Source organism: Stomoxys calcitrans, chromosome 4 (genome assembly GCF_963082655.1).
Source record: "Stomoxys calcitrans chromosome 4, idStoCalc2.1, whole genome shotgun sequence".
NCBI lineage: Eukaryota > Metazoa > Arthropoda > Insecta > Diptera > Muscidae > Stomoxys > Stomoxys calcitrans.
Window position 1 is genome coordinate 85,235,752 of NC_081555.1, and position 21,872 is coordinate 85,257,623.

At 36.8% G+C, this 21,872-nt stretch overlaps 1 protein-coding gene across 1 annotated transcript in view; it reads right to left on the minus strand.

Moving 5' to 3' along the window:
- Nucleotides 1-275: 275 nt before the first annotated feature.
- The window catches only part of LOC106090170 (uncharacterized), a 52,727-nt gene continuing 31,130 nt past the window's right edge, over nucleotides 276-21,872 (minus strand). The window contains exon 2 of the mRNA XM_013256272.2: nucleotides 276-9,445. Coding sequence (XP_013111726.2) covers nucleotides 8,105-9,445 — 1,341 coding nt within the window. The 3' untranslated portion in view covers nucleotides 276-8,104. The remainder of the gene's footprint in view (nucleotides 9,446-21,872) is intronic.

The following is a 21,872-nucleotide window of genomic DNA, read 5'->3' on the forward strand; positions in this document are numbered from 1 at the left end:
TGTGGCTAAGAGTTTCCCGGGGCAGAAAATCAATTATCCTGGAGTTGAGGAAGTATGACTTAGGATTGCTTACATTTGAATGCAATGAACTCCAATACCCACAGATAGGTCCAAATATAGATATAGACCCCATATAAAATCCATATTAACTGATCTCTGAAGTACATATTCTAATTTAACTGATCCTTGCACTTGCACAGAAGCATTTATTATCTCAACGAAATAAAAACAAAAGGTTTTTTTTTAAATTTTATGTATATTCACCAAGTATAAATTAATAAAATTGGTAAGTTGTTGTTTTTTATTATTAATATTATAATTATTATGCAAGCCTCATTCGAAGCACTTTTAAATAACATTAGATGTTTAAGTTTAAATATGTATGTATATATCGTTATTCAAATTCAGATTACGTCCCAATTTTGCATACTCTTACAGACTAATGTTGTTGTTGCTGTGACAAGTCAATATCAATTTTCTGTTTATTTCTTTTTTATTTCCATTAACTTAAGAATTATTTATTATCATTAATCTTGTAGGTTTTTGTTTTATTGAAAATTTACTAGTATACATATATAACTTATCATATTATATGTATATGTATATATATATTTATTAGATGTATATAAACAATTATAAAAGTAAAATCAAAACCAATTTTTTTTTATAAAAAAAATTAAACTTTTACAAAATGTTCAACAAAAAAGATAAAAATTTAGGCTAAATTTTAACTAGACATACACTCATCATCAATATAATTACATCAATAATTTTTATTAATTTGTTTTGTTTTTAAATAATGAAGATTATATAATTTTTTTGTTTGTTTTAGAAACATAACTTTATATAATAAATCATAAAGGAAAATAATTTTTATTTTTGTTTAAAAGGCAGTAAAATGTTTTTATTTTTGTTTTGTTTGTTATTTATTATTTTTTTTAATTCCCAAGAAGGAAAACAAAGTGAACAAAATAGTTACAAATATATGTATGTGAAAGTTTCGAGTTATATGTTATATTAAAACAATATTATTATGTACAACATAAATTTTAATAGTGAAATATTCATTAAGCTATTTGTTGCCAGAGTTTTTTTTTTTTAATCCATCGAAGTATAAAAATATAGTCGATGTAAAGATATTTCGTTACAGTAACATTTGAATAGCAATTGGATTCTATTTTGAATGGATCCTAATTGACAAGGATTTTATTGCAAGAAAAAATGGTTGTGAAATGTGAATCACACCTAAACGTCGAGGTTTTTCCTGCATTTCATTTGACATTTCACAATTTCGGACTAACTCAATTTGAACCATGAACACATACACAATCGCAAGGCATTCAAGTTATTCAAAATCAACATCAGCCCCTAAAATGGAAGTACCCTTCATATACAATAGGGCGATTAACTGTTTGGGACCGATGTTGAATGTGAACCACACCGAAACGTCAGGTTTTTCTTTGCATTTCACTTGGAATTTCTCAATTTCAAACTAAATCAATTGGAACCAAGGAAAGCTACACAATCGAGTAATGCGATAAGTTATTCAAAATCAATATTGGTCCCCTAAAAATTTAGCCATCCTTCACTATTAAATACTAAATTTTCAATGAACATTCCACTAAGGAACAGGGGATACTTCTCTCATATCAATGAGTGCAGTCCGATTAATGTTTAAGCCCAATAATAAGGGACCTCTCTTGTTATGCCGAGTCCGAAGGGCGTGCTGAAAAATGTTCTGATGTTTCCACCAGATTTGAATCCAGGCGCTCGGCGGACATGCTAATCTCTGCACCACGATGGCCATCCATCTTTATTAACTATCCTTTACCCTCTTTCAAACCTCCAAAACCTTCTACTTGAACATAATCCACTGCAAAGAAGGAACTCCTGGAATTCTAAGCTGCGATTGATTTGTGTTGTCATGAGAAACTCGGCTGATTCAATGATTGCAGTCTGATTAATGTTTAATCCCAATGATAAGGGGCCTCTTTTGTTATGCCGAGTCCGAACGGTGTGCTGAAAAATATTCTGATGTTCCCGCCAGATTTGAATCCAGGCGCTCGGCGTCATAGGCGGACATGCTAACCTCTGCGCCCGGTGGCCATCCATCCTTATTAATCATCCTTTACCCTCTTTCAAACCTCCAAAACCTTCTACTTGAACATAATCCACTGCAAAGAAGGAAACCCATGGAATTCTGAGCTCCGATTTGTGTGGTGCTCATGGTTGTCATGAGAAACTCGGCTGAGGGCTACCGGACACCACACAGTTCCGATCTATGTAATGTTTATCGTTATCACGATTAGCTGCAAGCTAGCGGACTCGTCCACAGGCTGCGGATATTGGAATGCCTTCATACGAAGTAGCTACAACTGCAGTCGCGGACTGTCAGCGGTAATAAGCGGAGAACCTGAGTGTGAGGCCGGGCTACACCGGTTCTTTCTTAAATACTGGTGTCTATAATGCTCGATATGATAAGCCAAGTTATTGAGCTTGCTCACCTATAGCATTAAGGTGGATTTTCCATTTATATTAAGGTGGAACATCTATTTCCGTGCCTGCATACTTTCGAGGCATTTGGCCCTCTCATCATTCTGGACTACTGTAGAACCCTGCAGTGGCTGACTGAACGCTGCTCTCGCCTATGAGAGCTCTTCGCTGGCTCGCCTAGTTTCCTTCCATTTCGTCTTGTACGTTTGTCCTTCTTTCGTTCTGCAAGTGTGCACCTTGCTATGTTAGTTCTCAATCTGTATTAGCCATCTTCTTTTCTCTCAACCTAACCTAACCTGATAGTAGTCTAAAATTTACCAATATCGCTTTTTTTCATTGTCCAGAGAAAAGCTGAGGTCGATCGTATGTTTATCGTCTACTTTAGCTACACTGAGATTTTTTCGGGTTCCGTTTTGTTACTTTACCCACGGTAAATTGTTATAACGATTTCGGTAAATTATGGTAGTTGCTGACTGGCTCGGATATTACGAACGTGATGAATGCAACTCTTACTCTTCTTATCACACTCGGGATGCTCAACAAAAAGACGGTTGTATAACCTGGCGCATGTCTTCGGATTAGTCAACGTTGCTAGCGGTTGAAGTCCAATTCTACCTTCTACTGAGAATTCTAAGTTTCTTGACAGTTTACTACAACTTACCAATACCGACGTTTAAATTACAGTGCTTCAAGTAAGGTAACCACCCACTTGATTTCTAAATTCAATTCCTGAATACTATAGTCGGATCAACGAAACTCATGGTGTTAGTTTGCGGGTTCCGCAGTCTTGCATCAGGAATTAAGGCCTCCCTTAGGTGTTCAACTAGCAAACACGGGATAGCTGTGAGCACCTCACAGGCTGGAACATTTAGGTCAGATCTGTGTGGTGTTCATTGCTGAATACTAGAAGCTTAGCTGCGAGTTACCGGGCGCGCCCACAGGTTGCCTATAGTGGAATGCTCCGTACGTAGTAGCTGCAATGGCAGTCGCGGACAATCAGCGGTATCGAGCAAAGAGTCTCAATGAGAGGTCAGCCGACACCGGCTCTTGCACAAATACTGAGTGCCAATGATGCTCGATATGACAAGGTGAGTTATTGGCGCCTTTAAATAACAAATGGCAATGTTCCGTGGCGATCGGTCGGAACGAACCTACAAGAGCTTGACGAGGATCGCCACCTCCGCATGAAAATGTGACAACAACAACAAAAACTAGCAGGAAAAAAGCGAGCGGCTGCTGAAGAAAAGGTAGGGATTAGTTCGCTGAAGGGGAGATTGGTGTATTATCTATAGCCGTTTAAATCGTCTTCACAAAGGTTGTGAACTCCGGTGGTCAGTCAATGGATAGAATTAGAGGTGAATTGCTTCAAGCTCAAACAATTCTATTGGGGGTATTTCTTTCAGCGTGCAGTAAAGATATACCCCTCCTGTCATTACCTACGAGAGAACGGCACGGGATGACTTTGGAACTCTGAGTTCCTATTTATGTGCTGTTGAACGTTGTTGCTGTTGTAGCAGTGTGTTAAACACTGAGACGACAGCCCTTGCCGATGAAGAACTCCATCGGGTCAATCCGGTGCGTACAACCGGCTACCATGGGATTGACTGTTGTTGAACGTCATCAGTAGAAGCTCTGCTGAGAGCTGAATTGCTCCGCATACGGAGTAGCTTCGAATGCAGTCGCGAGCAATCAGTGGAATCGAGTGGAGAATCTCAGTAAGAGACCAACGGCCTAGTGGCACTTGCTTAAATACCTGTAATGCTCGATATGACAAGACGAGTTATTGGCGACCAATGACCATAACGTTCCCGCGCTGAACGGTCCTATGGACCGAACAAGCTTCTTCATCTATAGAGCTTGATGAGGCTAGCTACCTCCACATGTAAAAATGCGGTTACAACAACAACAATAGCATAGCTCGAGAGTGCCAAAGGTTATAGGCGGACAACAGGCGACAGATGTCGGGCTTCTATCCTGGAGCATAATCACACACAACTGCGGTATATACTCGTGCAAGTTGTAAAACTCTATCTCGGCAGTTGTGGACTTGATTTCTCTATCAATACATTCCAAATACATATTTCTAATGTCAAACGTAGGGTTGAACCATACTGTTTATACCCCTACTCCACCTCATTTGCGATCCTTATGAAACACATGTATCCATGATAACTGTAGGTATTGCTGAACTTTATTTCATGAATCGCCACAACCATAATCCTTTTCCGTCTCAGAAAGTCTGCAATTTGATTTCCGGCACGGGATGACTATGAGCACCACACGGGTTGGAACTCTGAGCTCCGATTTGTGTGATATTCATCGTCATCACGACAAGCCTAGCTGAGAGCCAGCGGGCGCGTCCATAGTTTGCGGATAGCGGAATGCTTCGTTTACGGGGTAGCCTAGGATCGCTTTCTTCACATACAAATATGGCTACAACAACAACAACAATCTAATCAATCTTGCTGCGAAGACCATTGCTGATGCAACTTTCTTTGCAATGACCCATAATGACTTTATCTAACAGAGCTTAAGTCAAAGTACTCCAGCAGATAATTAAAAAAAAGTAAAAACATGCTAGTTCCGGCCGGGCCGAATCTTGAGCACCCACCACCATGGGTTTCGCTTAAAATTTACCTCAGATCGTATTTGATTTATTTTACAATTATCAAATAGGGTCTCAAGTAGATATATCGGGGTACCAGTCATAGCAGAAGTCTTTGTATCAAATTTTGACCTTTTGGAGCTAAATAAATCAAATCCGGGGATCAGTTTATATGGAGGCTATACCAATACATAGACCGATTCGGATATTGGAAGTCACAGCAGAAGTTTTAGTGTCAAATTTCAGCCAAATTAGATGAAAATAAGGGCTTCTAGGGGCTCAAGAAGTCAAATCCGAGAATCGGTTTATACGGGGTGGTATACCAGTTTATTGACCGATTACGATCATACTCTGCACTGATGTTGAAAATCACAACAGAATTCTTTTTGCCAGATTTCAGCCAAATCGGATAGAAACTGAAGCTTCTTGCGGCAGTTTATAGACCGTTTCGGGTCATACTTAACACTGATGTTGGAAGTCAGAACACAAGTTTATGAGTCAAATTGTAGCCAAATGGCATAAATGAGGCATGAGGTTATTAGGGGTTCAAGAAAACTGAGGATCGGTTAATATGGGGGCTTCATCCATATCTGAAGCGATATGACCCAATTGCAATCCCCAATCCCGACCTACACTTAATCACAAAAGTTTGTATGCACCCTTTTAGCCGAAATGCTTTTATGAATAAACAACTAGTAGTTCATTAAAACTATTAAATTAAATATTTTTTTCGATAACAATGAAATCAGTTTTCATTTTTAACTAACAAAATTAATGATTATAACAATATTATTTATTCGGTATGCTCAAGGCTAAAAAGGAACAAAATTACATCGGTACATTGATAAGAATATATCTGTGCAAAATTTTAAGCGGATAAATTTGTTTTTTCGAACACCATCGTGATTTCGACTGACGGACGGATGAACAGACATGTTTAGATCGACTCAACATGTCAAAAATATATTTAATTTATAGGCTATCAGGTCAATATTTCTAGGGGAGGTATGAAATAAGGCCCCAACGCAATAAAGCCCTAAACGGAAAATGGAATAAGGCTATAATTGGGGCTTTATTTGGTTTTTAGGGACTTTGTTTCATTTTAAAAATGAGGTCTTAATTTCACATGAATAAGACCCCAACAAAGGCCCAAAACTAATTTTTGGGGTTTTATTTCGTTTTACAATCATTTAAACAGAGAGAGCTACACATTTTGAGATATCTACCGGACATTAGTAAATCACCCACTTATTGGGGCGTTATTACTTCATGTAGAAATTGGGACTTTATTTCATATGAAATAATTCCCCCAAATCTAGGGCCTTTTTTCATTTCGGGGAGTTTTTTCATTTGATGGCGCCCATATTTCTTTTTTACTCTTGCGGTCTTAATTAATTATGCAGTGAAAACCCTTTTTGGGGTTTTTATTTCATTTTTAAGTTGGTGCCTTATTGCATTGGGGCCTTAATTCATACCGTCCCCAAAATGTGGGGCCTTATTTCATTTTAGTTTGGGCAATTGTTTCAATTCGTTGCAGTCCTTTTTTATTTTTACTTTTGGGGTCTTACTTCATTATGCAGTAAAGTCCAATTTTAATTCGGGGCTTTATTGCATTGGATCCTTATTTCATACCGCTCCTAAGGGCGAAAAATGAAATAAGGCTCCAAACTTCTATACATAAAACAAAAGCAAGGATAATTGGGGCTTTATGTTGTTTCTTTACGGTTTTATTTCAATTTAAAAATTAGGATTTTATCATATGAAATGACCCCTAAGTTGGAAGTGAAAAAAAGCCCCAAAACATTTTGGGAGATTTACCGGGCATTAGTCTTTCGCGCACTTATTGGGCCATTATTCCAATCTAAAATTTGGTCTTTATGTAATATGATCTAATGCCGCAAATTGTGGACCCTTATTTTATTTTTACTTTAGGGGTATTACTTCATTAAGAAGTAAAGCCCCATTTTGGGGTTTTAATTTCATATTCAATTTGGGACTTATTGCATTGAGTCCTTTTTATCATAGCGCCATTTCGAGGTGTTAAAAACGGAATGACCAGATTAGAATACCCCCCATCCTGGGTATAAAAATACCAAATTTTATTTTTTTAACTGCATTTAAATATATACCGCGTTAGCCTATATTCACATATGGCCCATATAAACCTCCTCTAGGCAGATAATTTTGCAGGAAATTACCTGCGCTGCAAGAAATTTACAAAATTATACAAAAAATCTTTAAATTAGAGTCCATATTCTCAATATTTCCATCAAAATACTTCTAAGCTATCGATGCATCTGTAGGCCCGAGCTCCAAAACAGGGGGACTTTGTTTTCAAACAGATCAATCGGTTGTGGTTGTTGTTGCAGCAGTGTGTTATACACTGAGGTGGCTCCCCTCCCGATAAAGATCTCCATCGGGTCAATCCGGTACGTACAACCGATTGCCATGGGATTGGATCAATCGGTAATTTGCGTTAGCGAAAATAATGTCACATCGTTTACTTATCACCGCATGTCCAATCCGTACGGCGCTGCATCCAATTCGTAATAGACTCAATTTTTGCACTGTTCGAAATTTTTTTTTTTAAGGAAATTAGGGATGGCAACAAATCACTAATTTCATATATAGAAATTTAAAATCACTAATTTTGTATAAGTTTTTATACTAGCTACGTTCTTTTTTTGTTTGTTTTTTAAAAAATGTTTAAAAAATATTTCATATTGTGTTGTGATAGCACAGTTGCCATTAACAAGTTGATAGAGCGGTTATTGGTTTAAGGAAAAATAAAAAACAAAAAAGACATGTATCTTACATAGTACAACACACGCCCACACGCACACACACACACACATACACAGACACAAGGGTGGGTATGTGCACGCGTACTATATGTATATAATAACAATAGATAATAAATTACTTACATACAAACACCCTCATTTATATAACATAATCTTGTTTTCAGTAGGTTTTTACATTCTATTCTGTTTTGAATTACAACTACTACAGTTCATCTTCATCCGGTAATGGAAGTTCTGTTCGGTTAGGCGGTGATCTTCTGCAGTGCTCCTGGTAAATATCGTCATATTCACTTTTCACACTGACCAAAAACTCAGTGTCCCTTTGGATGGGATCCATCAATATGGCTTCCATTTGGGAGGGTCCATGTGGATCCTCCAAACTCACATGGAGGTCATGTGGTAGGCGCAGCACGTTGCTTGTTGCTGTTGCCAATGCTGGGACGTCTATGCAATTGGGAGATAAAAAACTATGAATATCAGAGCTATTATCGCTTTTAATGGCAGGAGAGATGCACGAAGATGAATGGGGCGAGGACATTGTGTCCGAAGACATGAACGATGAGGGGGAGTATCTAGAACTACATTTAGCTGGACGAGATGTTAGGCAGTCATCCTCCATATAGGGCGATGTGGCATCACTTTCTCCCCCCTCGATTTCGGTTTCAATGTGCAAACGTTTTAGAACTGAAATATTCTGGGCAGCTTGACGTTCCTCGTGTCTCTGTTGTCTGGTTTGTTGAGCGGTTTCAGGTGTCGTGGTCTTCGTTGTCGTACGGGGCACGGTATTAGAATTAGCTTGGCACACATTGCTACGCATCTGCAATACACTGGGGCGCTGTTGTGTTGTGGTAATTATGGAATCGTTTCTGGTTTTCACTTCTATTGTGCTTGTTGTCGACTTAAGATCGCTCGAACATTCATCTGTCGCACAAGTGGACGATGACGATGACGACGACTGTTCGGCTGAATTTTGCCTTGCATTACTTTTTAAGACCAAACTCTTGGCGGCTGTGGCTATAACCACACTAACCGATTTCGAAATGGAATTTTTCACTGACGCCGGTTCAGGTGGCACCAAAGCCAAGGGCGGTGTACTTGTATGGCGTTTCACATCATCCTCCGAGTGTATTTCATCGACCACACATGAATTTGTTTGCCTCTTCTGTAGATTCTCTATGAGATACAGTACGATCTTCTCTAGCTGCTGTGGGTTTTGCGAAGCCGTGGCATCTTGCATCGTTCCAGTGGGTACTTTTGCATTTATTATAATTGAGAATTTGTTCTTCATTTCTTGAACTTTACGCTTGCCCTCCTCCTCATCGAGCAGGGTGTTGATGCAAACAAATGAATGGACTTTGTTGGTGGCTCTATCGATTTCAAGGTATCCCCTGGTGCGCAAATAAATAAAATTGCCATTACGTGAGAGCAAACGATAGCAGCTTTCGCCGGTGTCACTGTTACAATCGTACATTTGTCGCAGGGCCACAATGACCCAACGGACGTCATCTTGATGCATAAAAGAAAATGGACTTAAATTGCGAACCTGCAAAGAAATTTATTGGGGGAAAAAACAGAATTAGAATACAAATTTACAAAAGGAATTGTTAAAATATGTTGGAAAAATAGAAAAACAAGTAAAAAGGCGTTAAGTTCGGCCGATCTGAACTTTGGATACCCACCACCTCGGGTATATATGCAAACTACCTTTCGTCATAATCCGGTGAAAAATTCACAATTTGTGCCCACATAGCAGCTATATCGAAATATGGTCCGCTTTGGACCAAATTTGGCACGGACATTGAGTGGACTAATAAGTACAAGTTATTGTTTAATTTTGTAGAACAAAACATTAGTCTTTTTGGTTGCTATATCCAAATATAGACCGATCTGAACCATGTACGACACGGATGTTGAAAAGCCTAACGTAAGTCACTGTGTCAAATTTCAGTGAAATCGGATTATAAATGCGCCTTTTATGGGACCAAGATTTTAAATCGAGTCTATATGGGAGCTATATCCAAATCTGGGCCGATTTTCGCCAAGTTGCAGAAAAATGAAGAAGAGCCTAACAAAACCCACTGTCCCAAATTTTGGCAAAATCGGACAATAAATGCGACTTTAATGGCCCCTAAAACCTTAAATCGAGATATCGGTCTATATGGCAGCTACATCCAAATCTCAACCGATCTTGGCAAAATTGCAGAACGATATCGAGGGGCCTATCACAACTCACTGTCTCAAATTTCAGCAAAATCGGACAATAAATGCGCCTTTTATGGGCCTAAGACATTAAATCGAGAGATCGGTCTATATGGCAGAAATCGGATAATAAATGCGCCTTTTATGGGCCTAAGACATTAAATCGAGAGATCGGTCTATATGGCAGCTATATCCATATCTGGACCGATCTGAGCCAAATTGAAGAAGTATGTCGAAGGGCCAAACATGTCCCAAATTTCGGACCTATCGGGCAATAAATGCGCCTTTTATGGACCTAAGACCTTTAATCCAGAGATCGGTCTATATGGCAGCTATATCCAAATTAGAACCGATCCGAGTCAAATTGAAGAAGGATGTCGAAGGTCCTAACACAACTAACAACTTACTAAATTTTGGCAAAATCGGATAATAAATGTGGCTTTTATAGGCCTATGACCCTAAATCGGCGGATCGGTCTATATGGCAGCTATATCCAAATCTAGACCGATCTGGGCCAAATTGAAGAAAGAGGTCGAAGGGCCTAACGCAACTCACTGTCCCAAATTTTGGCAAAATCGGATAATAAATTTGGCTTTTATGGGGTTAAGACCCTAAATCGGCGGTTCGATCTATATGGCAGCTATATCCAAATCTGGACCGATCTGGACCAAATTGATGAAGGATGACGAAGGGCCTAACACAACTCACTGCCCCAAATTTCAGCAAAATCGGATAATAAATGTGGCTTTTATGAGCCTAAGGCCTTAAATCGGCGGCTATATCCACATCTGGACCGATCTGAGCCAAATTGAAGAAGAATGTCGAAGGGCCTAGCACAACGCACTCTCCCAAATTTTAGCAAAATCGTATAATAAATGTGACTTTTATAGGCCTAAGACCCTAAATCGTCGGATCGGTCTATATGGTAGCTATATCTAAATCATGACCGATCTGGGCCAAATTTAAGAAGGATGTCGAAGGGCCTAACACAACTCACCCTTCCAAAGTTTAGCAAAATCGAATAATAAATGTGGCTTTTATGGGCCTAAAACCCTAAATCGGCGGATTGGTCTATATGGGGGCTATATGCAGATATAGCCCATCTTTGAACTTGTCCTGCTTATGGACAAAAACAGAATCTGTGCAAAGTTTCGGCTCAATATTTCTATTTTTAAAGACTGTAGCTTGATTCCAATATACAGACGGGCGGACATGGCTAGATCGTCTTAGATTTGTACGCTGATCACGGATATATATACTTTATAGGATTGAAAATGGATATTTCAATGTGTTGCAAACGGAATGCCAAAATGAATATATCCTCATCCTTCGGTGGTGGGTATAAAAAGAGGGAGAAGGTGCAACTGAGCGGCCCGGTTCCTAGTACACAGAAAAAAATAAAAATTGGTTTCAATCACGAAATTAATTAAAAAAAATAATTGAAATTTTCAACTAGTTTTTTAATTGATCCAATTAAAAAATTATTGAAACTTTTTGAAAATTCCAATAGTTTCTATATTTGGTATACAGATGTTGACCTTCTGTAATGAACTTGAGGTGCCTTGTTTGGGCAAAGGTCCGTGGACTCCCCCACAGGGGTTATTCAAAAAATTTCAAGTGTGTTGTGCACTGAGGCGGAAGCCCTTGGCTTGGCCCTATGAAGAACTCCATCGGGTTAAACCAGCACGTAGAACCCGCTGCCATGGAGATTTGTTGAAATGTGGGACATATGGGTCTTTTGAAAACTCCTTCCCTTTGTATTTAGGGGACAAAATAGCCTTTAATTGAATTTACTTAAGCACCATTTTTGAAAATTTTTTAAGATCAGATTAAAAAATGATTGAGTCAAATAATTTTCTGATTGAAAATTTCAAAAATTTTAAATCAAGATTGTGATTGAAAAATTTTTTAATTCAATTAAAAAATGATTGAGTCGATTAATTTTTTAATTGAAAATGGCAAAATTTTTTCAAATCATATTCATAATGATTCATAATAATTGCATCAATTAATTTTTTAATTGAAAACGATTTGATTTTCAAAAAAGTTTTTAATTGGAAATTTTTTGCGATTTTTTTTGCCCTTAAAGTTTTTGATTGAATTTTTTTTATCCACCATAGGATAGGGGGTATACTAATTTCGTCATTCTGTTTGTAACTACTCGAAATATTCGTCTGAGACCCCATAAAGTATATATATTCTTGATCGTCGCAACATATTATGTCGATCTAGCCATGTCCGTCCGTCTGTCCGTCCGTCTGTCTGTCGAAAGCACGCTAACTTCCGAAGGAGTAAAGCTATCCGCTTGAAATTTTGCACAAATACTTCCTATTAGTGTAGGTCGGTTGGTATTGTAAATGGGCCATATTGGTCCATGTTTTGACATAGCTGCCATATAAACCGATCTTGGGTCTTGACTTCTTGAGCATCTAGAGTGCGCAATTCTTATCCGATTGGAATGATATTTTGCACGAGTGTTTTGTTATGATATCCAACAACTGTGCCAAGTATGGTTCAAATCGGTCCATAAACTGATATAGCTGTCATATAAACCGATCTTGGGTCTTGACTTCTTGAGCCTCTATAGGGCGAAATTCTTATCCGATTTGAATGAATTTTTGCACGAAGTATTTTGTTATGATATCCAACAACTGTGCCAAGTATGGTTAAAATCGGTTCATAACCTGATATAGCTGTCATATAAACAGATCTGGGGACTGGACTTCTTGAGCTTCTAGAGGGCGCAATTCCTATCCGATTTGGCTGAAATTTTGCATGGCGTATTTTATTCTTACTTCCAACAACTGTGTCAGCTAAGGTCCAATCCGTTCATAGCCTGATATAGCTGCCATATAAACCGATCTGGGATCTTGACTTCATGAGCCTCTAGAGGTCGCAATTATTATCCGATTTCGCAGAAATTTTGTACGACGGATTTAATATGGTCTAAATCGGCCTATAGCCCGATACAACTCCCATATAAATAGATCTCTCTATTTTACTTCTTGAGCCCACAATTCTTATTTAAATTGGCTGACATTTTACACAGGTCTCCAACATATAATTTAATTGTGGTCCAAACCGGACCATATCTTGATATCGCTCTAATAGCAGAGCAAATATTTTCTTATATCCTTTTTTGCCTAAGAAGAGATGCCGGGAAAAGAACTCGACAAATGCGATCCATGGTGGAGGGTATATAAGATTCGGCCTGGCCGAACTTAGCACGCTTTTACTTGTTTTTTCTGCGTTCTCTTGAAGCAAAAAGTCGGTTGGAATGTCTTCAGATTACACATCAAGGCAAGGGATAGCTATAACCACCATACGAGGTGGAACTATGAGCTCCTATTTGTGTGGTGTTAATCGTCATAACAAGATGCTCAGATAACGGATATTGGAATACTTCGTAAGCTCGCTACTTCGTACGAAATGTAATCAGCGATGTCGAGTGGAGAGTCTCAGTGAGATACTAGGCGGCACCGACTCTTGCTTAAAGAATGAGTACCTGTGATACTACACGGCGAGTTATTGGCGCATTTAAATAAATAAATGGCCATAACATTCCCGAGACGATCGGGCCTATTGACCGGAACGAGCTTGCTCACCTTTGCAGCGTGATGAGTATCGTTACCTCCAATTACCACATGTAGCGGATATTGGTATGCTTCGTTAACTCGCTACTTCGTATGAATTTCAATCGAATGGAGAGTCTCAGTCTCAAAGAGGTAGATCGGCACCGACTCTTGATCAAATACTGAGTGCCTGTGACACTCGATATAACAAGGCGAGTTATTGGTGCCTTTTAATAAATAAATGGCCATAACGTTCCCGAGGCGATCGGTCCTATTGACCGGAAAGAGCGTGACGAGTATTGTTACCACCAATTACCAATGTGGCTAAAATATCAACACCAACCCGCTTAAGAGTATGTGTTGCAAAGAGGGATAGCAATTAGTCGCATCCATCAAAATAGAATATGAACAAAGCTACAAACATTCTCCTTAGTGCCAGGGCGCTGCGGCCCAATGAAATCTCTTCAATGACGCTGTAAAATTTGGATGAAGTCAGAATTGAGTATCTGAGGTCCTTAACCTGTTTCTAAATACAGTCAAACATCTCTACGTAGCAGCTGGGGAACAAGGAAATACTTGGTCAATCCCATGGTCAATCCCCTGATGGAGTCCTTCATCGGCAAGCCCCACCGCCTCAGTGTACAACACACTGCTACAACAACAACAAGAACAACGAAATACTTCCTTATAAAGAAACTGACAAAAAATTGACTTAAGACTAGTACTATGTTCGCTATTCGCGATTACTTTTTAGGATAATAAAATTGTAAAAAAAAAAATTTACTGAGTTCTATCAGTAGGACGGACATTCGTTCACTACTTATGAAAACATTTTAATTAAAGTATTATTTTATCATTGATATATTTTTTAATGTTTCAAAAAAGTTATTGCGAAAAACATGTGTTTTCAACTATGCCAAATCAACACAGTACCGACTTTTAAGTGTTAAAATTAACAAACTAACGAATGTATGTATTGCATATATGAATAAATAGCGATTTTTATTTGTTTTTGCCACTTTTCATTATCAACAAAGTCTTCACTATGAGTAAGAGGAGAAAAAATATGATCAGGGAAAAGTCTCCATAAAACTTCTTACCATTTTAAACAATGCATTATGGCGCGGAGAGAGAGGAAACCTGTGGCAGAAATTAAACTTTCCATGTGCAAATTGCAAACTTTGCCCATGAACATTTCACTAAGGAACACGGGCAAACTTCTCACTTATCAATGAGTGCAGTCCCTTTCAAGTTTAAGCCCAATTATAAGGGGCCTCCTTTTATAGCAGAGTCCAAACGGCGTGCCTCAGTGCGACACCTTTTTGGAGAGAAGTTTTTACACGGCATAGTACCTCACAAATGTAGCCAGCATTAGGAGGGGAAAACCACCGCTGACAACTTTCTTTCTGATGGTCTTGCCAGGATTCGAACCCAGGCGTTCAGCGTCATAGGGGGACATGCTAACCTCTACGCTACTGTGGTGTTCCATTAGCACATATGAAATTTTGAAAGAACCTATCCTAAATAAAACTTTCAAATGATTTAAAAAATGCCACCTGTAGCCATGTCAGATTTTTTTTCGGTAGATATTACCTTTCAAAGTTGACAGGCTTTCGGTAAAAAAAACTTAAACATTTTGTAGAGAAATTTGGTACGATTTCATGTGTAATATCTCAAAAACCAAATTTTTTCAAGTTTTTCCCTAAAATTTGTTAGTTAGACGTTTATTTGGAATATAGGCCTATTAGGATTAGAAACTATACTTCATAAGCTGTCGTTTGAGACCGCGTTCAACGTACTCATTTCTTCCATTTTGCTTGACGCAAAATTGATTTTTGAAGACTTATAGCGAATTTTTTCAAGCTTTTCCTAAAAAATCGATAGTTAGGCGATTATTTGGAATATATGCCTATTTCGATTAAAAACTAGACTTCATAAGCTGTCGTTTGAAACTGGTTTCAACGTATCAACTTTTTCTATTTTGCCACAGTGGTTTAACCACTTATGAAATATTCTTGATCTTGTTAGAGCATATTATTGAGGGAAATACATTTTTTTATTCATTTACCTTATTATTTTCTAGATGGTATTGAGGTTTTTGTTGAAGTTAAATTTTGTGTGAATAAATGATTCTTTTCAGGTTTAATTTAGTTTTAAATATGTGTAAAAATTTTTAACAATGATCTGCTATTGCCATTAACAGAGATGGTATTTAGATGTTTTGTTGAAGTTAAATTTTGTGTGAATAAATGATTCTTTTCAGATTTAATTTAATTTTAAATATGTGCAAAATTTTTTAACAATGATCTGCTATTGCTATTAACAGAGGGCTGTTAATTTAGTGGTTTGTGTCTCCACTAGTTAAATTCGTAATTTATCTTCACTCACATATGGAATCATCCTTAACATTCCACAAACCACTAAATTAACAGTCTTCTGTTTAAATAAATACTGCAAGTACCTCTTTTTCAAATTATTATACACTTTTTACATGAATTACATTTTTTCCCAAGGCTATTTCATCCTCATGCCCTAAAATTGTTATGTCATTTAATTTTTAAAGCAATTTTTTTTTACTACGAATAATTTTTTAAGAAACCAGTTTTAATATAAACATTAAAAAAATTTAATTTACTAAAAAAAAAATAATTTATTTTTACTAAAAACTTTTTAATAGAACAGTTAGTTTTCATAGAAAAATTCGATTTATTCGTCGCTGTTTGTCTGGATCGAGGTCATATATTTATTAAAAAACCGATGTTTTTGTTTTATAATTGTTTTAATTATTTTTTTTTTCTCCAATATTTCAATACATCATCGATGTTCTTCCTCAGGGAGTATATCAGTTCTTTTTATACATAAAACAGGCAGAGAAAATCTCCGATTCTTGTTTCTCGAAAGAGAAACAAACAAAAATTGTGAAATTTAATCATATTCGTCCTTAAAGGCAAAAAACTTGAAATAAAAAAAATCGGCAGAGCCCGGCCGGGATTTGAACCTGGGCAAACGGAGCAAGAGCGAGAGTCTTTGCTGTTGTTTAGCGTTCGAAGCCATCAATACAACTTCCAACAGATGCGCTAAATCACGTGCCACCAAGGAAGTAGTGTAATTGTTGCAGACAACAAAATCTGTCATTAAACAAACACGAGCGTGGTTAATGGGGTAATAGTATCATAGAGGCGTTTACGCAATAAGTACGATACAAATGCAACATATCAACGCACGGCTCTTGAAGCCATCACACCTGATATGGTTGAAAAGTCTTCTAAAAAAAGACGAAACACGTCCCATAGTAGTTGGTGTGTGTTGCGATCTTTGACTTTCCTGTTCCATTAGCGAAGAAAATCTCCGATCATTGAGCTCGTCCCGAAAGAGACACAAACAAAGAACAAGAATTTACCACAAGTAATTACTAAAATTTCCTTAAGATAAAACTCTAGTCATAATTACATGTTTTACGTTAGACAATTGACTTATTCACCACAGAGTTACTTTACAACTAACGCCAATATTTTCTTCTATATTCCTGTATAATATCTCTGTACATATGTGCACAGTTGTCGGTGTCTGATTTGTAATTTATCCTCTATTGTGCTAGTACGCAATATGGAGCATTTCGATAGTGTATTTCCTTTTATGATTGCTCTCCTGCGTCATAATCTCCACATAATTTAGTTTCGGTCTGTCTTGCTACCGTGCAATGTGCTACAATGCCGTTTTTCTTTTCCAAGGGTCTTTCAATGGCAAAGTCTTGTTCTTAATTTGGTCTTTGTAGTACCGATTTGTCGGATTTGTTCCCATTATAAGTCATTTTATGGGCTACGTTTGACCTATCTTTCTTCTTTATCATGGATTTTGTATTACAAAAAAAAACTTATTTACGGTGTTTTACGTTTTTTGTGCTATCTGGTATACTGATAGGAAAAATTTGTTGCAAAATCATGCGCTAACGTTGTCTTTATCATAAATGGGCGTTGTTGGAAAAATTGTCAACAAGCGAGGATGATTTTGTTAACACGCGTTGTTGATTAATGAACCGACCTTTGTGAACATCATCCTCTCGAAATGTGTATGTATACCAACCTTATGTTTAAATGGCTCTCAAAACGTTGTATGTGTATAGCCGGCCGTGATGCAATGTGGGAAGGCGTTTGTAAACACACAATGGGATTAATGGAACACAGGTTCGATACTCATCGGCACAGCAAAATATGTGGCCATTTTTTCAACGCCGTGCTTGATTTTTTCTATGGGTGTATATGTCTTTGTTGTACGTATTTGAGTTTCCGAATCTCTCAGAAAAATTTGGAATATATGTTAAAGGCAAATACATATTTGGCTCCCTTTCTTCGGTTCTATTGTTATTGTAAGTTATCACGTATCTTACCAAATCGGATATGGTTCTATTTGGAAAATTGTTCAGCTTTAATATTTCTTTTATTTCGTCTTCGTTTATTTCTTCGGAACTTCCATTTTGATTTTCGTAGAAATTTTGACCAAAACTTAATTTGTATATTGTATCATTTTATTAAAATTGCAAATGCAACTTTGCCCATGAACAATTCATTAAGGAACAGGGCGAAATTCTCACATATCAAAAAATTTTGTCCAATTCATATATCGTATCATTTTTATGAAAATTTCGAATGCGACTTTGGCCATGAACAATTCATTAAGGAACAGGGGCGAAATTCTCACATATCAAAAAATGCTGTCTAATTCAAGTTTAAGCTCAATGATAAGGAGCTTGCTTTTTATATCCGAGTCTGAACGGCGTGACGCAGTGCGACACCTCTTTGGGGGAAAGTACCCCAAAAATGTCGCCTGCATTAAGGCATGTTTTTCAGTGTTACTTTTTTGAAACACTACAAAAATCTCATTGATAATATAATAATAATAATAATTTAATGAAAATTTTTCATAAGTAATGAGGGAATGTCCTACTGAATGAAATCAGCAAGTATATTTGCTTCAAAATCTATTATCTGAAAATAAGTAATTGATATCCCATTGCAGGATATTGTCCGGCTTTAGCCCAATGTTACTGGTAAGTCAGCAAAAGTATGTTGTTGCTGGAAACATTTGACTGGTTTCCCGTATCGCGATTTCAATTTCGACCAAGAAATATCATCAGTGGGAGGTGTCAAATGGAGCATAATTCAAATTCAGATGTGGGCTTTACAACTTACTCTAGTTGGAATGGTTACAATGCATCATGATCCATTTGATATCTCCCGCTGATGATATTTCTTGGTCGAGATTGAAATCGCGATACGGGAAAGTCAAATGTTTCTAGCAACAACACACTTTTGCTGACTGACCAGCAACATTAGGCTACACAAAAGGACACAATCTTTCACATTATTCAAGCCATTCCGTATGGACTCAGTAAGATGAAGCAGCATAGATGTCGCGCTGTGACCTGATCGAAACGCATATTGGAAATTTTTATGCCCAGCACCCAACATTATCTGGTCTTCAAGAATATGTCTGAAAACTTTAGAAAGTACTGGGAGTACTGGATACTACAAAAACACTTCTTGGCATTTTATTAAAAAATTGAACATTAGGGGTTGGGTGCACCCACCATCCAGGGGCCTTTCTACGCTTATGATGTAATAGTTTTTTAACAATATGTTCCGATTGTATTTTAATTTTTATTTTTTTTTTTGTATGTAATGACTTTGGAATTTGTTGGAAACTCATGTAATTTTCAACTAAAAACGGCTTATACACTACTTGAGGCAGTTCCATTACATCATTATCGCTAACTATTTTGAATGAAGTGCTATTGCGTATTAATGGTTAATGATAAGACGTAAATTACCTTATCATTCAGTATGGAATGAACATACATTGTTGTCTTGCAACATTGTCTAAAACAGGCACACTGTGGTTTCAAAACAAACTACAGCGGTCAAAAAAAGTATTCATCATTAGCAAAATTGATAATAAATTCACTTATTTTGGGTAATTGAAGAAAATTTAAAGTAAACAAATAATGCAGTTTTATGCAATAGTTTATTTTTCGTAATATGTTTTAAAATAAATTCAAAAAATAAATTTAATTAGCGCAAAAAATGCAATTTTATATAATAACACCAAAAACAGAACAAAAAAAGTATTCATCATTGATGTGCTATCATCAAAGTCAAATTCAAATATTATTTGGGAATCCCCCTTTTCTGTTTTATTTAGTAAAGGAGGCTTTGCCCTTGACAGCAAATATTTAATTTCATTGAAAATATAGTTTTTGTCAAAATGGGTCGTAAGCAAAACGAGGTTTCTGATGAGGTAAAAGTTTTGATAATAAAACACCACAGGAATGGTTTAACTCAAAAAACTATCAGTGAAATATTAAATAGACCACGATCTACTATACAATCCATCATCAGAAAGTGGACAGAAACGAAAACTGTTGACAATAAACCAAGATCTGGTCGACCAAAAGCACTTTCAGTTGGAGATGTGCGTTGGCTAGTGCGGCAAGTTCAGAAAACTCCGAAGACAAATGCGACCATTCTTCGTAAAAACACTATGGAATATTTAGGGAAGGAAGTTACTACACAAACAATTCGAAATACACTCAAAAGGCATAGTTACAGAGGAAGAACTGCACGTAAGAAGCCCTTTATAAATAAAATAAACCGAGTGAAAAGGCTAAACTTCGCAAAAATGTATGTAAAACAGCCCGAATCATTTTGGAAAACAGTCATTTTTGCAGACGAGAGCAAGTTTAATCTTTTTGGGTGCGATGGAAAGGTCATAGTGTACAGAAAACCAAATACAGAGCTTGAAGAACGAAACACAGTTGCTACTGTAAAACATGGTGGAGGTGGTTTAATGGTTTGGGGGTGTATGGCGGCTTCAGGAGCGGGAAATCTTGAAATTATTAATGGAGTAATGGATCATAAGTATTACATTGACATTTTAAAGAGGAATTTAAAAGATAGTGCTGTAAAACTTGGGCTTGGTAATAACTTTCAATATTATCAAGATAATGACCCCAAACATTCTGCTTTAAATACCAAGATGTGGATGCTGTATAACTGCCCCAAAGTCATTAAAACTCCTCCTCAAAGTCCCGACTTGAACCCAATTGAACATCTTTGGGAACATCTCGAACGCAAATTGAGAACGCGCAATTTTTCGAGCAAGAGTCAAATGCAACAGGTGATAATGGAGGAATGGACTAATATAGACCAAAATATAACCGCTAAATTAGTCCAATCGATGTCAAACCGTTTAAAAGAAGTTATAAGACGCGGTGGTCGAATAACAAAGTATTAATTTTTTTAAATTATGTTATTTATTTTTTTGTTTTTTGCAATGATGAATACGTTTTTTGTTTAATTTTTTGTGTTCAGCTGTAAAATGGCCCTTTTTGTTCCAATAAATACTATTTTTTCTTTAAAAACAATGAAATTGTGTACATATATATCACACAAGCACTACTGCATCATTAGTTTAATATGTTTTTATTCCAATTGTCTTTTGTAGACTTATTAAAAAAAAAACATTGAATGATGAATACTTTTTTTGACCGCTGTATGTTACCTCAATTTGGCCCATTGTAGTTATGATATAAAAACCCTTTATCAATAATGTTTAACATTTGACGTTTGAATCGCAATGCTAATTTTTGCAAAACAAAACAAATAAGAAGTGAAACAAAATGTTTATAAAAAGTTGAAAAACAAAATTGCAACGAACTTTTAGATAAGATTAAATAACATTAAGTAAGGAAAGACAAAATTCGGGTGTAACTGACTATATAATACACTACACCTACAAGTCTACCACCTGCAAGCGAATTAGCGAGCATAGACAATATTTAAGGATAAATTTAACTCAAATTAAATCCTAAACTTAAACTTTAAAAATTACTGGTATATCAAATATAAGATCTCATGCAAAATGTTGTAAAGAAAGGACAAAAACTGTGACTTTCACAACCATAAAAGGGTCTATCGGATGACAGATATATAAGGGAGTTATAAACAAACAAATTGCGTTTGCCCTTCAGCAATAAAGTGGCATGTGCTAAATTTGCCACTATTCCTCAGTGGAGTTATTTGCTAAATTTTGCATTTGCATAGACGGACGGACATGGGAATACTAAACAATGGTTTTAGATTTTCTTCTTAGCTTTACAAACAAATGCATAAAGTTATAACACCCGTGTGCCACTATAGTGGT